This window comes from Macaca mulatta, chromosome 2, assembly GCF_049350105.2.
Source record: "Macaca mulatta isolate MMU2019108-1 chromosome 2, T2T-MMU8v2.0, whole genome shotgun sequence".
In the NCBI taxonomy this organism is placed as follows: domain Eukaryota; kingdom Metazoa; phylum Chordata; class Mammalia; order Primates; family Cercopithecidae; genus Macaca; species Macaca mulatta.
Genome location: NC_133407.1, coordinates 189,200,110 through 189,227,160, shown reverse-complemented (window position 1 = coordinate 189,227,160; position 27,051 = coordinate 189,200,110). Strand labels below are relative to the sequence as shown.

General features: G+C 37.7%; 1 protein-coding gene and 1 non-coding gene across 6 annotated transcripts in view; one reads left to right on the top strand and one right to left on the bottom strand.

The window, feature by feature from the left end:
* Positions 1–27,051, top strand: part of NSUN3 (NOP2/Sun RNA methyltransferase 3) — a 71,788-nt gene that overhangs the window by 23,957 nt on the left and 20,780 nt on the right. For 4 of the 5 annotated variants that reach the window (XM_077994059.1, XM_028844709.2, XM_015129246.3 and 1 more), the window contains 2 exons: positions 6,402–6,556; positions 7,295–7,416. In XM_077994059.1, the coding sequence (XP_077850185.1) occupies positions 6,402–6,556; positions 7,295–7,416 (277 nt within the window). Of the gene's footprint in view, positions 1–6,401; positions 6,557–7,294; positions 7,417–22,526; positions 23,190–27,051 lie in introns of those variants that run through there. The other variant, XM_077994058.1, reaches the window with a different exon arrangement.
* On the bottom strand, positions 10,758–10,817 carry LOC114676565 (U7 small nuclear RNA). The gene has a single exon (XR_003727619.1). It is a non-coding gene; the product is annotated as a U7 small nuclear RNA (small nuclear RNA).

Genomic DNA, 27,051 nt, shown 5'->3' with positions numbered 1-27,051 from the left:
GGAAAACATCAGCATATTAACTAAGGATAACCCAGCTTGGTGGAGTGTCTTAGTCAACTTTCTGGCTGAAGTCTATGTCCTTCTAGGCATGAATATCTCTTTGATGTCAGTGATAACTTGGTGTTTTGAGACAAGGTCTTGCTCTGTTGCTCAGGCTGGAGTGCAGTGGTGCGATCTTGGCTCGCTGCAGCCTTGACTTCCTGGGTTCAAGCCATCCTCCCTCCTCAGTCTTCCAAGTAGCTGGGACTATAGGCCACATGCCACCATGCCTGGCTAATTTTTGTATTTTTTGTAGAGATGGGGTTTCACTGTGTTGCCCAGGCTGGCCTCGAACTCCTGGGCTCAAGCAGTCAGCCTGCCTTGACCTCCCAAAGTGCTGGGATTACAGATGTGAGCCACCACACCTAATAGTGATAACTTTTTGATCTCTGATTAGTATAGGAGACTGAAAAGACTCCTTTCTTTGTTTAATTGCTTTTACTGTCCTCTCTGCTTCTTCATCTTTAGTCCTTTTTGCACCTTCTACAGGTGTCACTTTCTCTTTTCTCTTCCCCTGCTCCTTTTCATTCTTCAGATTATACTTCAGGATTTAACTTTCCTGGAATGCCTTCTCTGAACTCCCTGCATTAGGTGCATCTTTGTGGTAATGAAAATAGTAACCATTTTGTAACACTTCGTATGTGCCAAGGACTGTATTAATCACATTGCTTAAATCTCTGCTTTTCAAACATTTTTTTAGTAGTCTCTGCTTCCAACATCTTGTTTTTTATTTATTTTTTCTTCCTCTCACCTTCTCCCAGCATCTTTTGTTATACCCCCATATATGAGTCTTCCTAAAGTCCTAGAGCTCTGAGGAACTGTGACTATCACTGGTGACTATTATTTAACTCTCCAATTCTATGAGTTGGGTATTATTATTCCCATTTTAAAGAATTATCTGAGACAAGGAGAAGTACCAAATTGCCTAAGGTAAGTGGCAGAGCTGGGATCTGAACTCAGGTTTTCATTGTTATAGTTGTGCTATTGACTATTCCAGGGTCTCCCAGTAATACAAATGCTGACTTCTGTAGCATCTTCTGTGAGTCTCCTGGAGCATAGGGACAGATCTTTTTTTTTTTTTTTTTTGACATAGAGTCTTGTTCTGTCGCCCAGGCTGGGATGTAATGGTGTGATCTCAGCTCACTGCAATCTCTGCCTCCTCAGTTCAAGCGATTCTCATGCATCAGCCTCCCGAGTAGCTGGGATTATAGGTGCATGCCACCAGACCTAATTTTTGTATTTTTAGTAGAAATGGGGTTTCACCATGTTGGCCAGGCTGGTCTTGAACTCCTGACCTCAACTGATCCACCTGCCTTGGCCTCCCAAAGTGCTGGGATTACAGGCATGAGCCACCAAGTCTGGCCCAGATTCTTATTTATCTTTGTGTCTGCAGCAGATACCACTGGCCTAGTCCATAACAAGTCCTTGATAAACCAGAACCTCAAAGTGGTTGTACCCTCAAGTGCATTTTAATCTAATGTCAACCACATTTTAACAAATTTGTCATCACCATTTTGTTCTTTTGTGAATATGTAACATTGCTTCCAGGTAAGTTTAAAGAAACTTACCATTATCCTTTGCAGCACTTTGTTTTACAGGTAATCAGGCATGAGTAGGGCAGGAGAAGGTAACCCCCACCTACCAGGAATGTCAGGCAACCATCAGGCGATGATTTGGCAGTTATTACACTGCCTCTCTAAAAATGATCATTGGCAGCCAGTGCCCGGGAGAGGCAATTTCCTGATGCTGCACAGTTGTCACACTAAAGTGATAATTCACCGCAGGCACCAGGGAGAGGCAATTTCCCAAACAGATAAAAACATTTGAAATTGGTCATCAGCTTCCAATAAAATCTCAGGAATTAGGCAAGTGAGCTCAAGCATGTGCATCAAGAGACAAAATGGCAGAGTATGACCTTCCGGGGCCATGCCACTGAAAAGGGAAGAAAGCCTCAGGTGAGCATACAGGTTTCTAAACACACTGTGCGTGCTCACCTCCCAAGTGTGAGGAAGGCACTGCACATGTGGGGAGCTCACCCTTAAGGAAGAATAAAGGAAGAGGGGTGCAGGACGCCAGAAGTGGGCCAGCATATAAAGTCCTAGGATTAAGGTTAAACGGGCACTTGACCTCCAAAGTACTCGCTTGGGTCTCTTCCAAGTGAACTGTCCTTTCTTTCTTGCTCTAGAGCTCTTGAGTAAACTTCCACTCCTGATCTTAAACTTGGCTTGGTCTCTTTTTCTGCCTTATGCCCCTCAGTCTAATTCTTTCTTCTGAGGAGGCAAGAATTGAAGTTGCTGCAGACCCATATGGATTTGCTGCCCACTAGCACTTTTAGTACATAGGACAGTATCATTATTCCAATTATAATACTGAGGGGAACATAGAAAATGATCATAAATTATAGCTTATGGCTCCAAAGAATAATTGGAAAAACTGGAAGGAAGGCAAGATTATTGTTTTTAAGTTAGGTCTATTAAAATGAATGAATGAAACTACCAATTTCAGTTTCTTTCCTTGGACCAAAGATTGCCATGTACAGATGCTAAATCCTCAGGAATTTGTTAAATTTGCCCCTTTTCCTGTTTAGATGAAAAAAGTATTAAGATTTGGTTTGTTTTTGACAAGCACAAAATTGTCTCAATGTAGTGTTAGTATATATGTGAAACTTGCATTGTGACACTTTATATTTCTTATTTTTAAAAAGTTTAACCAACCTAAGACCATTTCAAATAAAATCTGCATCTAAGCAATAATTCTGCTGGAAGCTATTTTAAAATGCTGACTTGAGAATCTTGACTCAGACTATATACAATTTAGTGAAAAGCTGCCCTGATTTTCAGTTGTAATAATTTAAGTATTCATTATTATAATGCCATGCTTCAATCAAGTCATCTACATTTAGTGTGCACATACTAAATGCAAGGCATTGGATGGTGTGTGTCTAGAGGTGAGGGATATAGAAATGATGAAGACTTCTGTTTCCTTTGGTGTGACAGACTGGGTGCCCTAACCAACCCCCCTTAAGAAAATAACTAAAAATGTAGGATATAATATTAGACACATTTTTTTAATGCTTAAATTATCTTTAAATACTCAGTGGCCAAAATCTAAGACATAGTGGGAACCTTGAAGGTAAATTGTGTACTGAAGCTGGCTTTTGACTTGGGAACATTTGCTTAACATGAAAAACTTACATGTTTTTTATTGCTTCATGAGAGTGAAGGAATATAAAACAAAGCCAGAGCCTACCCAAGCAGAGCATCTAATAGAAGATTCGTTTTCATCAAGCTGGGATTCGGAGTGCTATACCCTCCATATAAGGTAAACCAGGAAGAAATTGTCCTCTCCAGATGACTGCAAGGAAAACTGCCTGTCTTCAGCTTTGATGCTGGGGGAGGAGAGAAAATACCCTCTGAAATCATTATAGTGAAGTTGCAGAACACTGAAAATAAAGAGAAGAACTTAATAGCAGCCAGAAAGAATGGAGAGCTTAGTTTCAAAGGAAGAGTGGACAGAGGGTTGACCCTTGAGGGTAATAAGAGAAACCAGCATTCAAAGGAATATAAAAGATGACTGTCAATCCAGAAATATATCCAGTCAATAATGCTCCTGAAGAGCAAAAGCGAAATAGAGAAAGAGAGAGAGATTAACAGTTCGTCACCAACAATTCTGAAGGATGTGCTTCAGAAAAAAGAACGTCATCCAAGATGGAAGATAGGAGTTAGAAAAAAATGAAGAGCAAAGATAGGATATTATGTGGGGAAAGTCTAACCATCCTTGGCTATAGAAGACCATGATAATGTTTTGTGGGATAAAAAAATGTAAGTCCAAAGAAAACCCAGATATACAATAACAGTAGCATCTAAAGCAAGAATGTTACAAGATTCTTGCGTCTTTTAGGAAAGTTGGTGAAAATTGACTTAGCTTAGAATTTTCTTAACACGTGCATATTAAAGGTCTTTTGGGTTACCACTAAAAATGTTGAAATAGAATATGAAACATTTAAACTAGAAAAAGGAAAATTGAATGAAAGATGAGTAAGACCTCTTTCCTCTGAGGCCCTTAGTATTTGATGGGCAGTGGTGGACATGGCAGGAGTGACTTTGGGGGTTATCTTGTGGACCCAGCTTATGCATCACTACAGATATGGTTGGCTTCATCTTTACTCCCATTCCTCACCTCGTGGCTGGAGCCACTTGAATTGTTTCCAGAAACTGGAGAAACCCTAGCAAAGGCTCATGCCATTCATGCAATTGTCTGCTGCTAATGCTACCACTGCCACAAATTGAAGAGCCTCCCGATGAGTGCCAGCTGACAAGCAGAGATCCATCCCCTCACCTGTGTGCTTGCAATACTTGGCCGTGGGTACACCTGGTTTTTTAAGCAGGTGCCTGAAGGGGTCAGGTACACAACCCCAAAGTAGGTAGAAGTTATCAACTCTTGGTGTGGGCTTTAACCAATGAGAGAAAGAGACAAAAAGCAGCCAGCCAATTGTTCTTCCTCCTTGCTGCACTAACCTCCAGTTCGTAACAAGCCTCTGTAATTTCAAACTGTAGAGTTGCCCTGAGAGACTGACCAAAGCTGTAGACAGCTTGACTACAAATCCTCCTGTGTCTATCCTGCTCCTTCCATGATTTACTTCCTTTTTTCTCTCACTTTTGCTTCCTTAGAATTGCACCCTGTCCATACCATGAACTTCTGTCTTAAATTGTTTTCTAGTGATTTCAGGCTAAGGCAAGGGCTCTTAGACACCTATTTAAGTTCCATTAGCAAGTCCTCCAAAAGATACCCAAAATAAACATGAAAACTAGCTGTACAGATGTGCTTTAAGATGATTTTCTGCTCTTATTCTCAACAAAATTGATGCCACCTCCTGGGCTCCTTCCCTATAGAAACATAGAAATATGGAGCCCTGGGCTGGGCACGATGGCTCACGCCTGTAATCTCAGCACTTTGGGAGGCCGAGGCAGTTAGGTCACCTGAGGTCAGGAGTTCCAGACCAGCCTGACCAACATGGCAAAACCCCATCTCTACTAAAAATACAAAAATTAACCAGACATGGTGATGTGCATCTGTAATCCCAGCTACTTGGGAGGCTGAGGCAGGAGAATCGCTTAAACCTGGGAGTCGGAGGTTGCAGTGAGCCGAGATCATGCCACTGAACTTCAGCCTGGGCAACAGAGCGAGACTGCATCTCAAAAAAAAAAAAAAAATGGAGCCCTGGTAGTAGAGAAGGTAAGCCATACATAGAAACACCTCTCATATGAGATAAGTAAGAGAAGTACAGAGTATGTGTGGGAAATGGAATAGTCCATCAAGTTTGATAGAGCACAGAGCATACTGGGGAAATAGTGGGAGATTAAAATGGAAAGATTGTCCTGGGGTCTGGCTATTATGGACCTTGATTTAAGGACTCCACATTTGAACTTTATTCAGTGGATGATGAGAAGTCATTAATTTTTTTTTTTTTTTTTTTTTTTTACTTTTTAACAGTGGAATGACAATCAGAAAAAAAAACCTAATATATATATATGTGTGTGTGTAAATATATATGTAAATATATATACGTATATGTAAGTATGTATTTGAGCAAAGGCTTTGCAATTTTTTTTTTCCCTTCTATGTTAAAATTTATGTTCAGTTAGTTCTCTAGTATTGTTTCCTTGGTAACCTGACAGAGATTGTCACTATGTTTCTAGGCGAGATTGCTTATGATAAAAATGAGCCTGGTTGGTAAACTGCATGTGGGCTGGGAGAAAGAATAAATAACCCCTGGAGACCTGGTAGAGATGCCATGCTTTGGGTCTTCTGAGTACAGTGATTCTTATAACTGGGCATGTCCCTGTGGAGACACTGAAAGCCTGTGGAGTTGTTAAAAGAAAAGATGGTTCCTGTGGGACGAGACTTTTAAGCCAGGACACTTCCTGCATCTGCCCCAATGTGAGTCTTATCTTCTTGCACCTGAATTACCACCTGTGTTTACTCTTAAGCGTTAGTTCTTTAGAGCGAGAACCGTGTCTGAGGTATTGGTTGTATAACATATCTTTAGGAATCTATCATTTTTTATAGGTTTTACCTCTAATAAAATTAAACTTGGTGGAGCAAATGCTGAGAGCTTCTGAGAGACCGTGTAGGCATGACTATTGTAAATGTTTTATGTAGTAGGCGTGTGTATCTATATGTACATACATGTACACCTTATTTCTGTTTTTAAAGCATAAGAAAATTATCATGTTTACCTCTGAGCCCTATTTCTGCATAATTTTGATGAGTTAACTTCTTCCTGAAATTTATTTGCTGAAAAGTAGAAATTTAACAGTTCCATTGCCTTCATTTGAAACTTTTTAATCCTTTTTATTTAGGTTATCTTCATTGTAATGAATATGATAGTCTGAGATTGAAGTGGCTGAGGCAGACGTTAGAATCTTTCATCCCACAGCCTTTGATAAATGTAATTAAAGTGTCCGAATTGGATGGCAGAAAAATGGGAGACGCCCAGCCTGAAATGTTTGACAAGGTACTTTTATTACATTGTGACAAACTGATGGATGCCCAATGATACCACTATTATGTTGCTTTGTGGTTGTTATTTTCCATCTGTTCTCAGACATAGCCTGATACAGTTTCTCAGTACCCTGGAAAATTTTGATAAAGTGAATGTGGAAGCAGTTTTCATTTCGTCGTCAGCATGGTTCAAAGGAAGCAGTAACATTGGGATTGGGGATTATAGAATGTTTTATATTGGCAGGTAACTCAAAGATACTCAGGAAAAGATCAGATATTATTTGGGTCACTACTGTATTGCTTTAATTCAGTAACATTTCATATCAGAGTATGACAGTTGAAGAAAAAGAGGTCATTTCAGTGAGCTGAAATTGAAATATTCATTCTTAGAAATAAGTGCTGAGAATTCAGAAATATATTAATGTCTAATTACAATGTGTAACTTTTGTAAAAGTTTTTGCTGTGGTTGTCAAGTATATCAAATAGCATTAGTAGACATAGTAAACTTTAATTCTCCCATCCTAAGCCCCAAAAAACAAACACTGAAAGTACATGGTAAGTTTTTCTGAAAAGTGTTAGTGAGGAAATGCCATAAGGAAAAACTTACTGTGGTGTATTTTCAGTTAAAAAAGAAATGTTTTTATCTATTTGCTATTTGTTTACCATGTTCTAGAGAATTTCTCTATCTATTTCGTGCCTGAGAATAGATTGTCAGTGCGTATTTGCATCTCTTGTCCTTTTTTTTCTCTAGGTGTTAGTGGATGCTCCGTGTTCAAATGATCGAAGCTGGTTGTTTTCTTCTGACTCTCAGAAGGCATCCTGTAGGATAAGTCAAAGGAGGAATTTGCCTCTTCTACAGATAGAGCTCTTAAGGTAGGGACTGTTAATACAAAAGTGTATTTTGGTGTCTGATGTAATTGAAGCAGGTGTGATAGAACATATCAGGCCCCCAATGGAGGGCTTGCTGTGTAGGTGTCAGTGATTATTCCTCCAAAGGCTGCACTCAAAAAATTCCCAACTTCTTCCCCTTTATCGCTCATGCTGTAATGCTCACCGCCCCTCCCCCCACCCCCAGTGACGTGTAGTATTGCTGTGCATTGTCTCTTAAAGGGCATAGACGATTTTACTGTAGTTCAAAGTTGTTTGCTCACTGGAACCCAAGCCTGGGGGTTCATAGCCCTGTTTCTTTTACCAGAATCTGAGCAGCCCTTTAAGAATAGCTTTGAATCAGGATGCATGTTTTGTTAATGTTCTGGATGAATCAGCCCCTAGCAAGTTGTAGCTCGTTGTTAGTGCGTGTCTCCCCTCTGAGAATTTTCCAGAAGGACCTGGCCACTGAACATTTGGTTTCATTAAGAACAGAACCATTTTGGAACATTGTTGTTCAGGTTCCAACAGCGATTTTGACGTATGCCCTACTCCCATGTAATTCTTCTTGTTTAATGCTAAATCAAATATTTTTGTTTGTCTGTTTTTGAGACAGTCTCACTCTGTCGCCCAGGCTGGAGTGCAGTGGTGCAGTCTCGGCTCACTGCAACCTCTACCTCTCAGGTTCAACCTATTCTCCTGCCTCAGCCTCCTGAGTAGTTAAGATTATAGGTGTGCGCCACCAAGCCCAGTTTTTTGTTTTTGTTTTTGTTTTTGTATTTTTAGTAGAGAGAGGATTTCACTGTGTTGGTCAGGCTGGTCTTGAACTCCTGACCTCGTAATCTGCCTGCCTCGGCCTCACAAAGTGCTGGGATTACAGGTGTGAGCCACCACACCCAGCCGCTAAACCAAAATTATCTATAATATTTAAAATACAATTAAATGGTCCCTTAATCACTTATTACCTCTTGCACATAGAAAGACAGTGAATGACAGTGTACATTTCCAACTTCTGACTGATACACAACAATGAACATATACCATTTCCTAAATATTTTGACCAATACTAATACATAGCCTTGTATCAGATTACGTCTCGGTTCATTATGGTGATTCTTGGTAGGACTTATCAGAAGGCTTTTCTGAACATTTCTCATCCAGCAGTTAGACCATTTGTTTGTATACTTCTGATGTCCACCTTTCATGTAACACTAAGATATTTTGAAAACTTCATACCACCTTTCCCTTTTACCCTTTGGGTTATTAGCTTTGAGATGATCTAGATCCTTCTGTAAATCTTTTCTCACCTAAGCTTTATTGATTTGGCTTCTTCATTTTTTGTTTGTTTGTTTGTTGAGATAGAGTCTTGCTCTGTCACCCATACTGTAGTGCAGTGGTGTGATCCTGGCTCACTCCAACATCTGCCTCCTGGGTTCGAGCGATTCTCATGCCTCAGCCTCCCAAGTGGCTGGGATTACAGGTGCCCGCAACCATGCCTGGCTAATTTTTGTATTTTTAGTAGAGACGGGGGTTTCACCATGTTAACCAGACTGGTTTCGAACTTCTGACCTCAAGTGATCTGCCTGCTTTGGCCTCCCAAAGTGCTGGTATTACAGGCATGAGGCAGCATCCCCCAGCCTCAGTTTCTTAATTGTTCCTGCTACACCAGCCTTGCCATTGTTATTCCTTACACCTGTAACAGATACTAAATCTTGTGATGGCTTATTAACATTGTGATCTACATTTTTTTAATCAGTAAGCAAGCAAACAGGCTTCCTGAGAATATTATTTTTCTTCTCTGTCTCCTGACAAATCTGCCCCCGACTTCCTTTTCTTTCTGTTTATTACCAGGTTTTCTGTGATATATTCTGTCTACTGTTTTTCCTCGATTAATTATATTTTATCTTCTGTTTCCTTTACTCTTCCAAACCTATTCTTATTAAAGAACTATTAATTTTTAAAATTTTTAGAATTTTTAAAATATATTTCTAATTATATAGGTAATACATGAAACCATTTTCATTGTAAAAAAAAAATATAATACAAATGAAGCAAAAGGCCCTGTTGGCCACATGCCCAACCAAATATCAGCTTTCTTCTTAGAGTTCACTGTTGGATTCGTAGCTCTATGTAGTGAAATACATTTTAAAATAACTTTTATCGTGATATGTATATTCTTCTGTAACATGGTCTTTTTTTTTTTTCACCAAATATTTCTTAGTCTTTTCCATGTAGGTCTACTTTGTTCTCTTTAACTTATGTGAAATATTCAAGAGGATCTATTGTATTCCTTTTTAATCCTTTAATCCTCTATTTCTGGATATTTACATTGTTTCTTGTTTTTGTTTGTTTATTTGTTTACTTTTATAAACCGTTCTTTAATTTGTCTCATCAGACAGGTCTACTAGCATTTTTCTAGATTAAATAAATATTGAGAAGTAGAATCGAGAATCAAATATTTTAATAGCCGTGTTGAATTGTTCTCCAAAAAGGCTATACCAGTTTATACTCCTTGCTGCACTGGACTTTGTTTACTGCTTGCTCCCTCTTAAAATATTCTCTTCCCTTGACATTTGTGATCATAGGCTTTCCTGGTTCTCCCTACTTCTCAGTTATGCCTTCTTCATATGTTATTCAACTTGCTGCTCATTGGCTCATCCCACAAATTTTGAGTTTCTTTAGCCTGCTGATGTTGATCCTTTTATCTATCTGATGGCTTCAACTGATATCTCCCAATACGTGAGCTTAGACTATCTCCCAAATACGAGTCTAAGCTCAGATCTTTCTCCTTAGCCTCAGACCTGTATATTCAGTTACTATCCGAGATCTCCAGAAACTAAAAGCTCAAATAATTAAGATAAAAATCATAATTTCTAATTATCTTAGGAGAGAGAATCTTCACCAAATCAACAAAATAAAAAATCAGAATAGAAATTCCACCAACCTGCCTCTTCCCCCTCTCTTCTCGGTTTTAGGAAACGCCACACCACCATATATTTGCCTAAGTCAGACATCGATCTCCAACTTCCCTCTTTCTCATTTATTGAATCAATCACTAAGACGTCTCAATCACTGAGACACATGTACCTATTACATGTGTCTCAAGTTCACCCAATTCTCTCCATCCTGAGTAGCCTAACCTAAGCCACCAGTATTGTCACCTAAATGTTTTTAACTGGCCCCTAACTGTCCTACATGTCTCCAGTTGTGAGCCGTACTGCTTGATTCTCCACAGTGAAGCCAGAGTGACACATCCGAAATGAAAATCTCGTGTCAATTATCCTTCTGGAAATCCTACAGTGGTTCCCCATTACCAGCAAAATTTCACCCTCTTTTATTTTTAATTGGGGGATTTTCCAGTGAAAACCAGAATTTGCTAGACAAATTCTAAAAGAACTGCAATACTTCATACTGTTAATGTACTGCTCAAGTCCTCTTTTGACCTGGCCCCTTCTTACTTCAGCAACCTCATTGTTTCGGAACTCTTACTCATTTTGTTCCAACCATGCAGTTTCTCAACAGTATCTCATTTCCAAGGCCAGTGCATTTCCTGTTCCTTTTCGTTGAGAGTTCTTCTAATTTACACTCTCCTTTCTCCTGGCAAACTCTACTGATTCTTCAGGAATCAGCTCTGATGTCTCCTTACTGACGCCTTGCCTGATTTCCAGGGAGTGGTGTGGATATTGTCCTCATGTCCTTACCTTCACTTAAAGATAGATTTATCGTTCCTCTGCTACACAATTATCTAGTATGTGCCTCTCTTTTTGACAAGACTGTAAGCCCCATGGGAGCAGGGATTGTTTTATTATTTTTATTCCTACCATATAATTTGGTGCCTGGCATGTAGAAGAGACTAAGTAATTGTTTAAAAACAGTATATTACATGGGTTGAGTATTTAGAATTTATAGGTGTAATTAAATTGATAGCACAGTTAATCTGACAAAAATAATGATGTAATCATTATTGTGCTGCAAGGTGATTAGGCATAAATGTAAAGCAATTCCCATAATTTATTTTGATTAGTATTGCTTTTACATAGCCAAAACATGGCTACAGATGTAATTTAATTTTTTTATCGTTTAATAAATTTTTCTTAATATCATTTAGCATTTCAATCATCATTGCAAAAAATCATTCACATGCATGAACCCCAGATGGGCATCTTCTTATGTCCCAGCAACGAAGGCTCTTCTGTAGTGGCCACTCCTCTCTTCCATCATCTTACTTCCCTAAAGGAATGGTTTTAGTAGCACATCACTTTAGTAGCAAATTGGCAGGGCACAAAGCTGAGATCACATTCAATGTAGGTTTTCATGTAATCATATGAGACTGGGAAAGACTGCCGCACCAGCCATCTCCCATTCTTTTCCTTCAGCAGCTGCTCTACATTCCCTGCCTCTGCTTCCTGGTCTGCCTGAGAGGTTTTGCAATAACTTGAAGCAGCCAGAATTCCAAGTCCCTTGGCTATGTGATTATGATAACAAAGGGGAGAGAGCAAGATATCCAAGCTATATGCAGAGAAAATGATCGGATTCCTGACATCTACAAGTCTTGGGGTTAACAAGATAAAGGAAAAAAAAATGATAATACCAGACATAATCTCTCTTTTATCTCCTGCCCTTGACGTCAAAAAATGAAAAAGAAAAAAAAAAAAAAAAAGACAATAGTAATTTTATCATCAGGAATAGCTCTGTTTTATCACTATATCACTTACCTAGAATTTCCTCCTGCTTGTCTTCCAATCTTTCCTCAGATAGTTATTGCATTACCTTTTGTTAACAAAAGGCAACCCTTTTATTCCACAATATGAGATAAAAGGTTTTAAAATGCAAGCATGCAAGAGAGTAAATACATCGATGTGTATGAGTTTCATTCATATGAAGGATTGATTACAGATCCTTATTTTCATTTGCAAAGAGCAATTGGAATGTAGGTAAACAAATATTGTCTGGCCTCATACTGTGGACAGAAGATGGCACTCAGAAGTGAGAAAAGGAGTGGAAAAGATAGGCAAGAGGTAAATAAGGGAAACTTTCTGATTGTATTGTTTTGCCAAAGGCTAGACTTGTATGTACATCGTCTGTTGACAGATACAGTGCTCAAAGGTACTTTATACACATGAGAACTTATACAGCCTTTAAAAACAAGGACATTCTGTCGTTTACTACAACATAGGTGGGACAGTAGGACATTATGCTAAGTGAAATAAGCCAGGAATGGAAAGATAGATGCCATATGATCTCTCTTCCATGTGGAATCTTAAGAGTTGATCTCATAGAAATAGCATATAAAGGTGGTTACTGGAGGCTGAGGGTGAAGAGAAGGATGGGGAAAGGTAAGACGTTGATCAAAGTCTGAGAGTTAGAAGGAATAAGTTATAATGATCTATCATGCTGCATGGTGACCACAGTTGATGTATATTTCAAAATTGCTAAAAGAATAGATCTGTAATGTGCTTATCACAAAAGAATGATAAGTTGGTGAGGTGATAGATATGCTAATTAACCAGATTGAATCTTTCTACAATGTGTACATAGACCAAGGTATCACATTATATCCCATAAATATTCACAATTATTATTTTTCAATTTTAAAAAAGGTATTTATGCCCTTTATGACTGTGTGAAGTCATGCTGTCACTTTACCAGAAATTATTTATATTTATGTTACATAAGCAGTCTGCACAGTGTTCAGAATTTCAGGTTTTGGAAAGACAGTGTCCTATAATCATATACTCTACAATTCGATATTAATCTGGTACATTTGGTACATTTTTATGAAAAATAAATGAAAATTAATGTCTTATTTGATAGAAGTTTTTTGATGTTAATTTCTTTATTTTTTATTTTTATTTAAAAAAATATTTTAGAGAGAGGGTCTTGCTCTGTCTGCCAGACTGAAGTGCAGCAGTGGTACGATCATAACTCACTGCAGCCTCAATCTACTGGGCTCATGTGATCCTCCCACCTAAGCCTCCTGAGTAGCTGATACTGCAGAGGCATGCTACCACACTTGGCTAATTTTTAAATTTTTTTCTAGAGACAGGGTCTCACTATATTCCCCAGGCTGGTCTCAAGCTCCTGACCCCAAGTGATCCTGATTCTTTGGCCTCCCAAGTGCTGAGGCCATAAGCACGAGCCACTGTGCCCAGCACTGATGTTAATTTTTTTAAAAAAAACTGTTAGTAGATATGTAATGCTCCTTAAATTTTTTTAAATTAATATACATATAGAAGTATGTATAATGATAAAAATAGTAATCTAACTTGTTTTTTGTTTTTTACAATGAAAAACTTACTGGAAGGCACAATGGTGACAGGAGAAAGATCTCAAAACAATATGAGTTCTTTGTATACTTAAAGACTCTTTGATTTATCCATATAGAGATAGAAAAATTAGAATTTTCTATTGAATTTACAGAACATAAAGATAAAAGTTATATCAGATTTCCTCACACATCTGTCCCAAAGCTATTTTCAGGAGATGAGAATGAGGGGCAAGGATAAAAGGAATAATTAAACATAAGCCAGTTCTATTAATGGAATATCACTTAAAAGTATACCTTTATTATCATTTCTCAAAATAATTTTTGAGCCGGTCATTCCTGTTACATGCTATGTGTGTTCATACTATTTAATCAAATTCTTTGTATCAAGAAAAATAAAGTGGGAAAATATACTAAAAATGAAATATATGTAGTCTTTCTAAAAAGTGACTATGATATTTGTATAAGAGAAGTTTACATGATTTTTGGGTGAGAAAGCACTAACTGAAGAATATGATTTATAACAAAAATGTAGGTAACTTATTGTAGTAATGTATCATGTCATTTGTTTCCTAGGAGAAAATCAATTACATTTAAAATACTGACCCCTTCTGGTTTTCTTTTCTCACTACTTGACAAGTAAAATCCAATTTGTGAGCTCATTGAAAAAGGAAGCTTAGATTATTCGGTAACGTTTTGAAAATTTGCATAAATCATCCAGATAACAATCCTTAAAAGGTGGTACTCTGACAGCAAGAATTGTGTTTTGAAAGAAACATTAAAAAAACACAAAAAACAAAAACACTAACATCTATTCTCTGATGCACTGGAGCTAAGATAGAGAATACCTAGTGACTGTGCAGCATGGCCTTCATCATTCATCAACACAGTGACCAAAAAATTGATATGTTTATATTGGAAAAATAATATTTGAATATATGGGGCTCTCAGAATGGAAAATTTCCACCACTGCTTCAGCTATGTATATGTTTTCTTTTTAACGTTTGAATAATTCAGTTCATGTTGCATACTGTCATCATATGCTTAGTCATATGTTTGGAATCCAGAAAACAAAAGCAAACTACTATTAACAACTACTGCAACTACTACTACTAATTATTCTCTTCCTCTTTCTGTTCTACCTCCTCTGTATTCTTCATCTTATTTCTTTTTTCTTTAAGTTTAGGTGGCAGTAGTCAGAGGTTATGAGATTTAAAATGCACAGTTTATTTGGGGAAAGAACATACTTCTTTTTAACAAGAGTTTACTGATCAAAATATTACACATTCAACGAAATTATAAAAGCCTGAGGGGCCATCCAAAGCTATAATTTGTAACTACTATATTTTCTTTCATAAAAAATATGTGTCAAATATATATTGACAATATGAATACAATCTTGAAAATCAGATGTTATCAGCATTTATTAATTTATTTAACATTATCTACTTTTTAATATTTATTTATTTATTTATTTTTGAGAGAGAGTCTCATTCTGTTACCCAGGCTGGAGTGCAGTGGCATGATCTCAGCTCACTGCAACCTCCGCCTCCTGGGTTCAGGCAATTCTTATGCCTCAGCCTCTCGAGTAGCTGGGATTACAGGCATGTGCCACCATACTTGGCTACTTTTTGTATTTTTAGCAGAGACGGGGTTTCACCATGTTGGCCTGGCTGGTCTCAAACTCCCATCCACCTGCCTCAGCCTCCCAAAGTGCTGGGATTACAGGCATGACCCACCATGCCCGGCCTAACATTATCTACTTTATACTGGGAACTTAGCTAAGCATTGCAGATTTTAAAATATGGAAATGATTCTTGTTCTCAAGGTCCTCAGGCCAATTATCATAAAATGTGGTTAAGACCTATAATAATAGAACAGTTAGGATGCTAAGGGAATAGAGGGAAGGATGCCTAACTTTGTTCTTGTTAAGGATGGAGTACAAAATAAGCAGCAGGTAAATATTTAAACTAAAGAGATTTGTCTAATATACAATATTATTATACTATTGTATAATAATATACAATAGAGTATAATATACTGGAGCTAAGATACATATATATTTATTGATTTATTTATTACCTTTGGCTGCATATAGTATGTAGAATAATAGGAATCATAGTGACATACAGTTGATATCTTTTTCCACTTAATTTATCGTGAACATTTCAATTATTCAATAGTCTTTGAAAACATGCCATTCCTTCATTTATGTATTCATTTATTGAGGTAGTTAGGAATACCTAAAACTCTTCTTTCCTTACACAATCTGGTTAATGAAAGAAATAGTACAAAACTGTATCCTAATGGAGATTAAAAGATCAGCTTTTTAAAGTTCCAGGCAAGAGCTTGATAACTCTTTGGGAAGGAGTTATAGCAGCTGGCCTGTGATCCATTTCTGTTTTGATTTCCAGGGGGACACTCCTAAGGAAAGAAAGAAGGCAGGTGACTCAGTTAAATCTTCTCATAAACATGTAGATAATTGGCTTCCTTGGTAAATAGACTAATGAGTTTTGCTAAGAGGATAGTTCTTATTTATGGCATGCTTTGAGCAGCATGTTCCTGGTTAGGATTGCCTATGGTAAACACAAACTAGCATCTATATAGATTTATGGGGCATGGCTTCCTTCCTGGAGATACCATGTATCAACTGCATAAGGTGTGTTGTGACATAACCTGAATGCTCCCCATTGTGTGAAGCGATCTGTGAACATGATTTAGAAAATTCATCTATTCTGAATTAAAAATTCATACCCAATACTGAAAGCAAGACCTGGGGAGCTATATCAGCTGTCCCAGACCTTTCTCTGCTTCTCTTGTGCCACTTGATTGCCTGTATACTTAAAATTATTATTAAATAGTAAAGCTTGATAGTAGGTAAGGTTTCTGGTCTGTGTGAATCAGATTTGACAATTTGATCTTTTATGTTAGCTCACTCCTGAACCCCAACCAGGTCTCTGTGATGAAGCTGAATTGAGTGGCATGATTTGGACCTGAGTCCCAGTTGCAAGCTTTTTAGTCCAGTCCCACATCTAAATCTGGGGGCTTAATCAACTCTTCCCAGCAGCTATTAGACAAAAAGTAAGAGCCTTGCCTCTTACATGCTTGGCATGAAAACATGATTAAGAGGATGAGGGGATAACTTATTCCATAGTTTACCACAACTGTTATATATACAGTGGAGAGCTACTGAAGTATTTCTAATAATGAAATTACATAATTACATTTATTTTAGAAAGATTATTACACGTAGAGGGTAGACACAAGAGAACAAACAGAGAGAGAAGAAAGCTATTGGGAATAAATAATTGGGAAGTTATGGAATTTTTCCAGGTGAGCGATGATTATCAGTGGATTAATGTTAGAAGAAAGCAGTCTTCAAAATAAGATGATACTTTAAACATTTCATTAACTCACCATAGTTTATTCAATTTGTAAAATATGACTGATGTTAAGAGTTTAACATCATTTTTCTTAATAATTTGAAAAACTTTTAATGGATATTTAACAAAACAAAACTGAGCAAATAAGTATAAGTATATTAAAGCATTTGAAACATGGGAGCACATAAATTCTTCTAGTTTAAAAAATTTGAACTGACTTTTCAAGATTTCTAAAGAGTGACCATTGCGTGCAGCAGAGGATGACCTGGCTATTTTGGGAAAAGGCTATTTTGTTGCTTGAGCATTCTTACTTATCTCTTGGTGCTCTGTGTTCTTTTTGCCTCCCCCGAATCTTCTTTCTGTAGGAACAATGACTTTTATGATCCAAAGGATTGGACCTTGGGCTGAAAAACCACGATCCAGCCTATCCATTAAGAGTCCCTGTGACTCTTTCTTCTTCTATCAGCAAGGTTTTCCTGGCATTTGGCCTCATTCTGCTACTCACTACAGGAATTTGAACTTACCATGCCATTGACCTAAATGGAGTCACTAAAATGCCTTTAGTAAACTTCGTAGGCTTTTATTTCTTTTTTAGTCTGGCTACTGCAGGAGTCAAATGACTTTTTTCTTTAGGAAATGATGGTCATTTTTTCCTCCAAAGATTTATTTAGGACATTGGCATTCAAACTCAGCACTGTAAAGACATAGGGTTTCTGTAGAATCGCTTCGGGAGCTGTCTTGAAGGAATAGATAGGGATGAAGAGGGGAGCTCCTTAGTCTGGCACACCAAATCCAACTAGAGGCAGGGTATCTTTTTTTCCGGTTAAGCATGTAGAATTTCACTTGAAGAAAGTTTCTTCTTCACACACACACACACACACACACACACACACACACACACACGGTTTGAATAAACCCTTTTAAATCATTAAAATCAACTATAAACAATCTCCATTCATAAGCACATTTGCCATGGAACAAAATCAGGTCAATTCTGGTGGTTTTCTTGAAGGCTTTTCTTTTTTTTCATTTGTGTGAGTTAAGAGGCAATGGTTAATAGGACAGAGACCCTACCTTGAAGTTAGGCAGGCCTGCTGTGGGTTTGTTGTCACTCTTGGCTCACCTAAGCAACACAAAATGAGATCCTTATATTTAATTTAGTGGAGCAGTTTTAATCCCTACCGTTCCATACTCATATTAATGAGGTAATGAACTGTTAAGAAGAGGTACTAAACGTGAAGTCTCCAAGTGGAAACCAATAATAAGTATGTTAAAATGTGTCATTTATAATCTATTTCAAAAGTGTCTAATGTCATTACTCTGTTGTATTAGTACTTTATAAGAAACATTGCTTCTTCAAGGTGAAAGCTTACTGTCAGTGGAAAGAAGATAATTATCAGCACTGTTTTTGTTTCTTAGGCTGACAAAAGAATAGCCGCTGGGTATGGTATCTCTGAAAACAGCAAGCTTGGTCATGTTTCTTTATCTTGAATTCACACAACTCTTTTGATAATAAACAGTGTGGTATCTAGAAATTTGATTACTTACTGTGAGCGCAGTGAAGGCTACCCTCAAGGCTTGTAAAATAATACTTTCAAAACTGACGATGGCATTAGAACTATCAACCTAGAAATGTCTGTGTTTTGGATTCTTATAGTGCCATGAAACCTAATTTTAAATCTGCATCTATCTGATAGATTGTACATGAGCTTCAGCTTTTCACCTGAATGTTTTCTTTGGTCGTAGTGTATAATAGTGGTTGGGGTTTTTTTTGTTTGTTTGTTTGTTTGTTTGTTTTTTTAATTTGCTTTCTTGCCCAGACTGCTGTTTGCCAGCAGAAATAGTAAACTGATAGAAACAGGGTGAAATGATGAGAAACAGGCAGTGGAAAAATGAAAGAAATGGGAACTGCTGAAAAGGAACAAAAATAGAAATATTGGAAAGGAATACTAGAAGTCAACAATGTAGTATTAAAAAAAAAGAAATGGAAAAGTAAATGAAGAAAAAATTCCCAAAGTGCTTCAGGGAAGAAAAGAAATGGTTAAAGATGTGGTTTTACCATTTGTTAAATTATTTTGTAGCAAATAAAAAAATTATTATTATTTTTTTTTTCTTGAGACAGGATCTTACCCTGTCACCCAGGCTGCAGTGCACTGGCACAATCTTAGCTCACTGCAACCTCCACCTCCCACGCTCAAGCAGTCCTCCCACCTCAGCCTCCCGAGTAGCTTGAACAAAAGGTATACACCAGCTAATTGTATTTTTTTGTAGAAATGAGGTTTGGCACGTTGCTCAGGCTGGTCTCAAACTCCTGGGCTCAAGCGATCCGCCTGCCTTGGCCTCCCAAAGTTCTGGGATTACAGGGATGAGTCACTGTGCCTGGCCTAATTAAAATATTTCTATTGCTATATCAAATTAGGCATATACATGTTTTGTTGTTGTTTTGTTTTTGTTGTTGTTTGTTTTGAGATGGAGTCTTACTCTGTTGTCCAGGCTGGAGTGCAGTGGGGTGATCATGCAGCCTTGACCTCCTGGACCCAAGTGATCCTCCTATCTCAGCCTTTTGAGTAGCTGGGACCACAGCATGCGCCACCACACCTGGTTAATTTTTTATTTTTTGTAGAAACAGGGGTCTCTCTCTGTTGCCCGGGCTGGTCTCAAACTCCTGTACTCAAGTAATCCTCTTGCCTTGGCCTCTGAAAGGGCTGGAATTATAGGTGTGAGCCACCATGCCTGGCTAATTTTTTTTTTTAACTAGATTTATTTTCTTTAAATCAGACTATCTGCTGTCTCCTGCCCCACTCTCCCAAACTCCGTTAGGTTTCCCTTTTGTTACTAGAAAGGCAGTGTAAGGGACAACTGACATTTTTAAATGTCTTAATGGCATTTTTGGGACAACATATCTCAATTTTAAAACAGTGGCCATGTTCCATAAGGTCAAGTTTACTTAAAAAAGGTTACCAAACTGTTCTACTCAATCAGAAATGAGACCACAATTGCTAAGTAGCTGCCTTCATTAACAGGCTGTTTTACGTTCTGTAGGAATTTATTATTTAAGACCCAGTTGGCAAGAAGAAAAACTTTTCTCATTTTTATACATTACTTGTTAGCAAAAGCTTTTTTTCTTTCCGTTTTTTTGTTTGTTTGTTTGTTTGTTTTTAGATAAAGCCTCTGGCCTCTATCTTTTCCATTTGTTCTATAACATAAAAGTTAGAGGTTGCTTCAACTATTCTCTACTCAGAATATTTTTTGGTAAAATTTTTATTTTGATATAATTTTAAACTTAGAAAAAAATGTAAGAATGAATAGTACAAGGAGCTCCTGTGTGCTCTTTATGGAGATTCATCAACTGTTTTACATTTTACCACATTTACTTTTTTTTATTATTATACTGTGATACATGTGCAGAACTCTATTCAGAATTTCTGTGTGTTAGTTTCAGTTAAATATATTTCTTTGTTTTACACTGAAAATTCTCTTCCTGACCTGCCTCTTAATTAAGGTAGCGTTTATTTATTTATTTGTTTTTATTTTTTTGTTTTATTTTATTTTATTTTGAGGCGGAGTCTTGCTCTGTTGCCAGGCTGGAGTGCAGTGGCGCAATCTTGTCTCACTGCAACCTCCACCTTTCAAGTACAAGCGATTCTCCTGCCTCAGCCTACTGAGTAGCTGGGACTACACGCGCGCACCACCATGCCCAGTTGATTTTTTTACTTTTAGTAGAGACGGGGTTTCACGTTTTGGCCAGGATGGTTTTGATCTCTTGACCTCGTAATCCATCTACCTTGGCCTCCCAAAGTGCTGGGATTACAGGTGTGAGCCACTGCACCTGGCCTTTTTATTTTATGTTTTTGAGACGGAGTCTCACTCTGTTGCCCAGGCTGGAGTGCAATGGCACAATCTCAACTCACTGCTCACTGAGGCGGTGGCCTCCTGGTTTCTAGCGATTATCCTGCCTCAGCCTCCGAAGTAGCTGAGATTATAGGCGCCCACCACAATGCCTGGCTAATTTTTTGCATTTAGTAGAGATCGGGTTTCACCATGTTGGTCAGGCTGGTCTCGAACTCCTGACCTCAGGTGATCCACCCAACTCAGCCTCCCAAAGTGCTGGGATTACTGGCGTGAGCCACTGCACCCAGCCCATTAATTTATTTAATATTTTAAGAATATATTTTAAGAATATAGTTTCCAGTTGTGCTGTATGTAAAAAATACAGAATGAATGCAACACAAACCCTGTTTTCAAGCAGCTAAAAATTTATTGCTTGGGAAAAACAGAATAGGGAGACATTCCATGGAGAATCAACGAAAAAGTTTCAAAGACTGAGCTCTGAAGTGGGTCTAGGTGAAGAGACCATTTTTACTCACTTTTTTTCTAAGTGAATACAAGCTCATTCACCTAGTTAAAAGGAAATTATAATCTCATGGGACCACTGTCTGTCTGTCTTTCTATCGAGAGAGAGAGAGAGAGAGAGAGAGAGAGAGAGAGAGAGAGAGAGAGAGAGGGAGATTTAAGGAATTGGCTTATACAGCTATGAAGGCTAAGTCCCAAATTTGCTGGATGCGCTAGAGCCTGGAGACCCAGGGAAGAGTCAACATGGCAGGTCAAGTGCACAGGCCATCTGCTGGAGAATTCCATCTTGTTCCAGGGAGGTCAGTCTTTTGTTCTCTTCAGTTCTTCAGTTGACTGTATAAAGCTCACCCACATTATGGAGGGCCATCTGCTTTACTCAGTCTAACAATTCAAATATTACTCTCATCTAAAAACACCCTCACAGACACACCCAGAATAATACTAGACCAAATATCTGAATATCATGGTTCAGCCAAGTTGAACCTAAATTAATCTAGCCATCATACTGGCTTTCTAACCTGTAGTTTCCGTGACCTTGCCCTCTATTGCCTGTTTATTGAGGCAGTTCTATACTTAGATTCTGCTACAACTCCACGTGGTAGCAAATTCAGTATTAGTTAAGACAGTTTTTCTTCTAATATAACAGAGAGAGAAAGATACTCAAAATAATAGGAACTTAAATAAATAAGAGTCTGAGGAGGCTTCCCAGGGTTGTCTAGGTAATCAGTAGATGACCAGACTCCAGAATCCTCAGGGATCCAGGCCCAATCTTCAGCCTCACAATCCAGGGTGACTATCCCAGTTCTTGCTGTTTAATCTGCATTGCAACTAGTAGGAAGGAGAAAAAGCATGATTCAACATTACTTCCACTCACGTCTCATGGGCCAGACTTAGTCACATGATTGTGGTTATTACAAGGCAGTTTAGGAAATTAGTCTTGGCTGTACCCAATTAAAAATCCCATTACTACGGAAGGAAATGAGAACAGACGCTGAAGAATAGAGGTGTCTGCTACAAGTTGGAAATTCCTTGATCAGGTAATGCTGGAAGATGCAAAGAGAATAACCAAACTCTTTTTTTTTTTTTTTTTTTTTTTTTTTTTTTTTTTTTTTTAGGTGGAGTCTTGCTCTCTGGACCAGGCTGGAGAGCAATGGCATGATCTGGGCTCACTGCAAGCTCCGCCTCCCGGGTTCACGCCACTCTCCTGCCTCAGCCTCCCAAGTAGCTGGGGCTACAGGCACCTGCCATCACGCCCAGCTAATTTTTTTGTATTTTTAGTAGAGATGGGGTTTCACCGTGTTAGCCAGGATGGTCTTGAACTCCTGGCCCCGTGATCCACCCACCTGGGCTGGGATTACAGGCATGAGCCACCGTGCCCAGCCCGAAAATAACCAAACCCTTAAGCAAGAAAGTCAATTTGAAAGATTTTACAATAATCAAGTAGTTGACAAAGCCCTTACATAATGAATGGGAGGGGATAACTGCCATTAAAAGTATGAGTTATAGAACTAGATTGCCTGGATTTTAATCCTGGTTTGGACATTTCCTGAGAAATTTTGTACAAATAATTGTCTTGCCTTAGTTTTCTCGTTTGCAAAGTAAGAATAATAATTCATGCCTCAGAACTTAATTGAAAGATTGAATAAGGTAACATATAAAACATTTAATGTCAGGTTAAAAAAGGAAATGAAGGATAAAGTTCTAGGGCAGACTGATATTTAAGGGACAGGAAAAAGAGGAAAGGCAGATGGGGAGGCGGAGGCTAAAGGGGGACTTCAGAGAAATAGAAGATGAACAAAGGAAAAATAGCATCCAGGAAGCCAGATCAGAAGAAAGTTTCATGAAATTGAGGATTAATGGCAGAATCAGGTAAATGAAGGCTGAAAATAGGCTTTTTAGTACAGGCTGTTTGTCTACTTATTTTCTTGCTGAGTCAAGCTTCTGAGGAAAACAGTATTTTTATCTACCTTTTAGAGTTGTACAAACAAAGTATTGTTAAATGAATTACCAAGTTATTTGGAATAACTACCAAGATTGAGTTTCTACATTGAGTCTAATATGTTAAAATTGAACACAACTATCATTTAAATGCCAATCTGTGATGAAAAGTTTCAAATTATGTCTCAGTGTGAAGTGTGTGCTTTCAATCACCTCATCATAATGCTGTACAGCAGCACTTTAATAGGTGGAGGTTGTATGCTCTATGAAAGGACTGGTAGCTCAGATTCTCAGGTCATTGCTTAAGACCTATTAATTCTACTTTCTTGATGTTAAAAGTGCCTGGAGGTATATAGTTATTTTTTACCTTCAATGGGTATTTGAGACAATTGGGACGATAGAATGAATGCATGTGGTGTCCTATGTCTTATTGCCCCAAATTCCAAACTTATTTTAGCAGTCGTAATATTTGCTTCAGGGCACATAGCAGTGATGAAGTTTGCGGTCCTAGATTTGAGTGGCAGTCTTCGTGCTGCATTTATTAGCTGTGTCACTTCAGGCAAATCAGAATCTTTGTGACCCTCGATTTGATAAATCTGGTCAGACTATATACCTTGTACATCTCACCTCATAAGGTTTTTTAAAACTCTGTCTGTGAAGCGCTCTTTAACTAGAGCACCAGGTAAACATAAGGTTAATGTTATTAATTAAGCCGATCACGTGTCCTACACTCAGTTAACATAGGAGTCAGCATCTTGTTTGATTTCTGGACCAAATCCACATTCTGTTCTCTTTTATTCAGGTAGATTCTTTCTATTTTGTTTACTTATTTTTTTTTAAATAATTTCTTGTATTTTAGATTCAGGGGGTACATATGCAGGTTTGTTACACGGATGTGTTGCGTGATGCTGAGGTTTGGGATTTGATTGATCCTATCATCCAGGTAGGGAGCATAGCATCAAATAGTTTTTCCACCCTTACCCCCCTTCTGTCCTCTCTTTTCTAGTAGTTCCCAGTGTCTATTACTGCCATTTTTATGCCTATGAGTACACAATGTTTAGCTCCCATTTATAATTGAGAACATGTGATACTTGGTTTTCTGTCCCTACATTAATTCATTTAGGATAGTGGTTTCCAGCTGCATCCATGTTGCTGCAAAGGACACGGTTTCTTCTTCTTCTTTTTTTTCCTTACTGCTCTATTCTAGTTTAAAGAAAATATAACAATTTCCTCACAGAGGAGTATGTACAATGTGTCCAGTGTTCTCTGGAAGCATCTCACCTTTTCAGTTTTGGACTTAAACTGTCATTTGGGCAGTGAAATAAAAAGACTGTCTGTAGTTTTCCTACATTTTTCACATTATTAATTATATAACTGTTTTTCTTTTCTACATATGTTGCAAATAGCTTTATAAGGTAGTCTCATTGGCTTTCTGAAATATTAATTGAATATTAAATGGTTACGATGGACCAATTGCAGGATTTATGTTCCTATGCTTATTTTAAATTTTTAAAATTCCTACAATCTGACTTGGTTTTAAAAAATGTATAATGCTAGATTTCTGAGAAGGCAAAGCTTGCTAATATTGTGGCATCCTTTACTTATATTTGCTTCCAATGGAATGGTACTATTGCCTTGATACTCTAATGGCGAAGGAAGGGACATGAATAAAGATGAGGAATAAATATATTAATCATAGTATTTGGGGGCTATAATCTTAATTTTTCAGGAGCACAGACATGTATGATTCTTTTACTTCTGTACCAGAAACTGTAGGCAAGACAGTGATTGTGACTTCAAACTTGTTACAGCGATGACATAAAAGGAATTTGTTTATCTCCTGGTGATAAGTCGTGAAGAATTAATGAAAGAGGGAAAATCACTCTTGTTTCGGTCAAAAGATGGCACTGTTGCTGTGCTGATTGTTCTTTTCTGCATTTTTGGCTCAGCCCTTTTTAAATGCAGAAAACAGTTGAATACAGTGATCTAATTAACACTGACCCTCCCATCAGAATGCCAAATTTTCTAATCAAGCACCAAAAGAATAGATCCTAGAAAGGGAATTTATATTTTTAAAAATGTGTTAGTATGTTTTAATAGCTATTTATAAAAATAACATTCTCTGTTTGAAACTCAGATATTTACCAAGGGAAAAAATAGGACATCCTGCATCGTGGTTTAAATTTTAGTTACGTTTTGAAACACTCTCCTTTGGAACTGATAACTGTGTTTCAAGACATTTTGGGTTTTGTTTTGTTTTGTTTTAGTTTTTCAAGGTCATTGAAATTATGCTATAATTAAGATAATACATGTTTTTCTTTAAGGTGTTTCAGTCAAGGAATAATTTTTCTTTTATCTTCCTTTCTTACTCTCCTTTAGTTAGAAGCCTATGTAGATTAGTCTGGGAATGTAAAGGTGGTCTGTCTTGTGCTAGAGAAGCAACACATTCTCACCTTGTTTTAAGCCAGTTTCTTAAAAGGCTCTTGAGGCATGATTCTCTATTTTCCTCTAAGCAGACCTTTCAAGGATGGAGAACTTCAGTGAAAGGCAAATCATTAAACTTTGGGAAAGACAAAATGAATGCCTTAAAAAAATGAGTTTATTATTGATTTTACAGTTTCTTTAAAATACAGACACGCAGATCAAAACATTTTTTGAGGGAGTGAAAGGAGGAATCCTTGGAGTATTGAGAACACAAAACAATCCAGTTTTCCTTAGAAAACGCTGGTGGACTCCTGCATATAGACGACTTATTCGTAGATGTGCCTACCTGATGCTTTTAAAAGTTAACGTTTAAATGATTTACTTGCAACAAGTAATTAGAATTAAGCTTTAACTGGATAACTATGTGGTTAACTAGTTTTATCATACTAACTAGTTTTTTCATACATGCATATTTACAGAAGATATTGTATATAGTTTTACAGTATAATTCATTTGGATCTAAAATACAAGCCAAAAATCTTATTTAATGGCAGATGTGTTTCAGAATTCAGAATTTGTTTGGATTTTAAAGAAGTAATATAGTACATACTTAGTACATGGTCTAACCTCCTTTCCACAGGAGCGTCTGGAACAATACTCCATAATCAAACATATTAATATTTTTTCAGCAAGACGTATGAATAGTTATACCACATGAGATAAGTCTTGGCCATAAATAGCCTTACATGGGTTTAAGTCAGATTTTTAACACAAATGAATCTGCCACAACTTTTTTTTTTTTTTTTTGAGACAGAGTCTCTATCACCTAGGCTGGAGTGCCGTGGCACGATCTCGGCTCACTGCAACCTCCGCCTCCTGGGTTCAAGTGATTCTCCTGCCTCAGCCTCCCGAGTAGCTGGGGTTACAGGCACACGCCACCACACTCAGCTAATTTCTCATATTTTTGGTAGAGATGAGATTCCACCATGTTGGCCAGGCTGGTCTTGAACTCCTGACCTCAAGTGATCCACCCCCTTTGGCCTCCCAAAGTGCTGGGATTACAGGCGTGAGTCACCGCACCCGGCCGCACAACTTAATTTTTAAAAACCTGTAGGTTGCAGAGCTTTTTGGATTCACAACAGAGTATAAGAGATAGACCTGAAGTGGCACTTGAGTGTATTCTGTGAATTGTCAAAAATCTATTGAGGAGTTTCTGTTCACAAATGAGGGAAGTTTAACATTATATTCTATTTAATGGTTTCTTTTTAAAAACTGTGT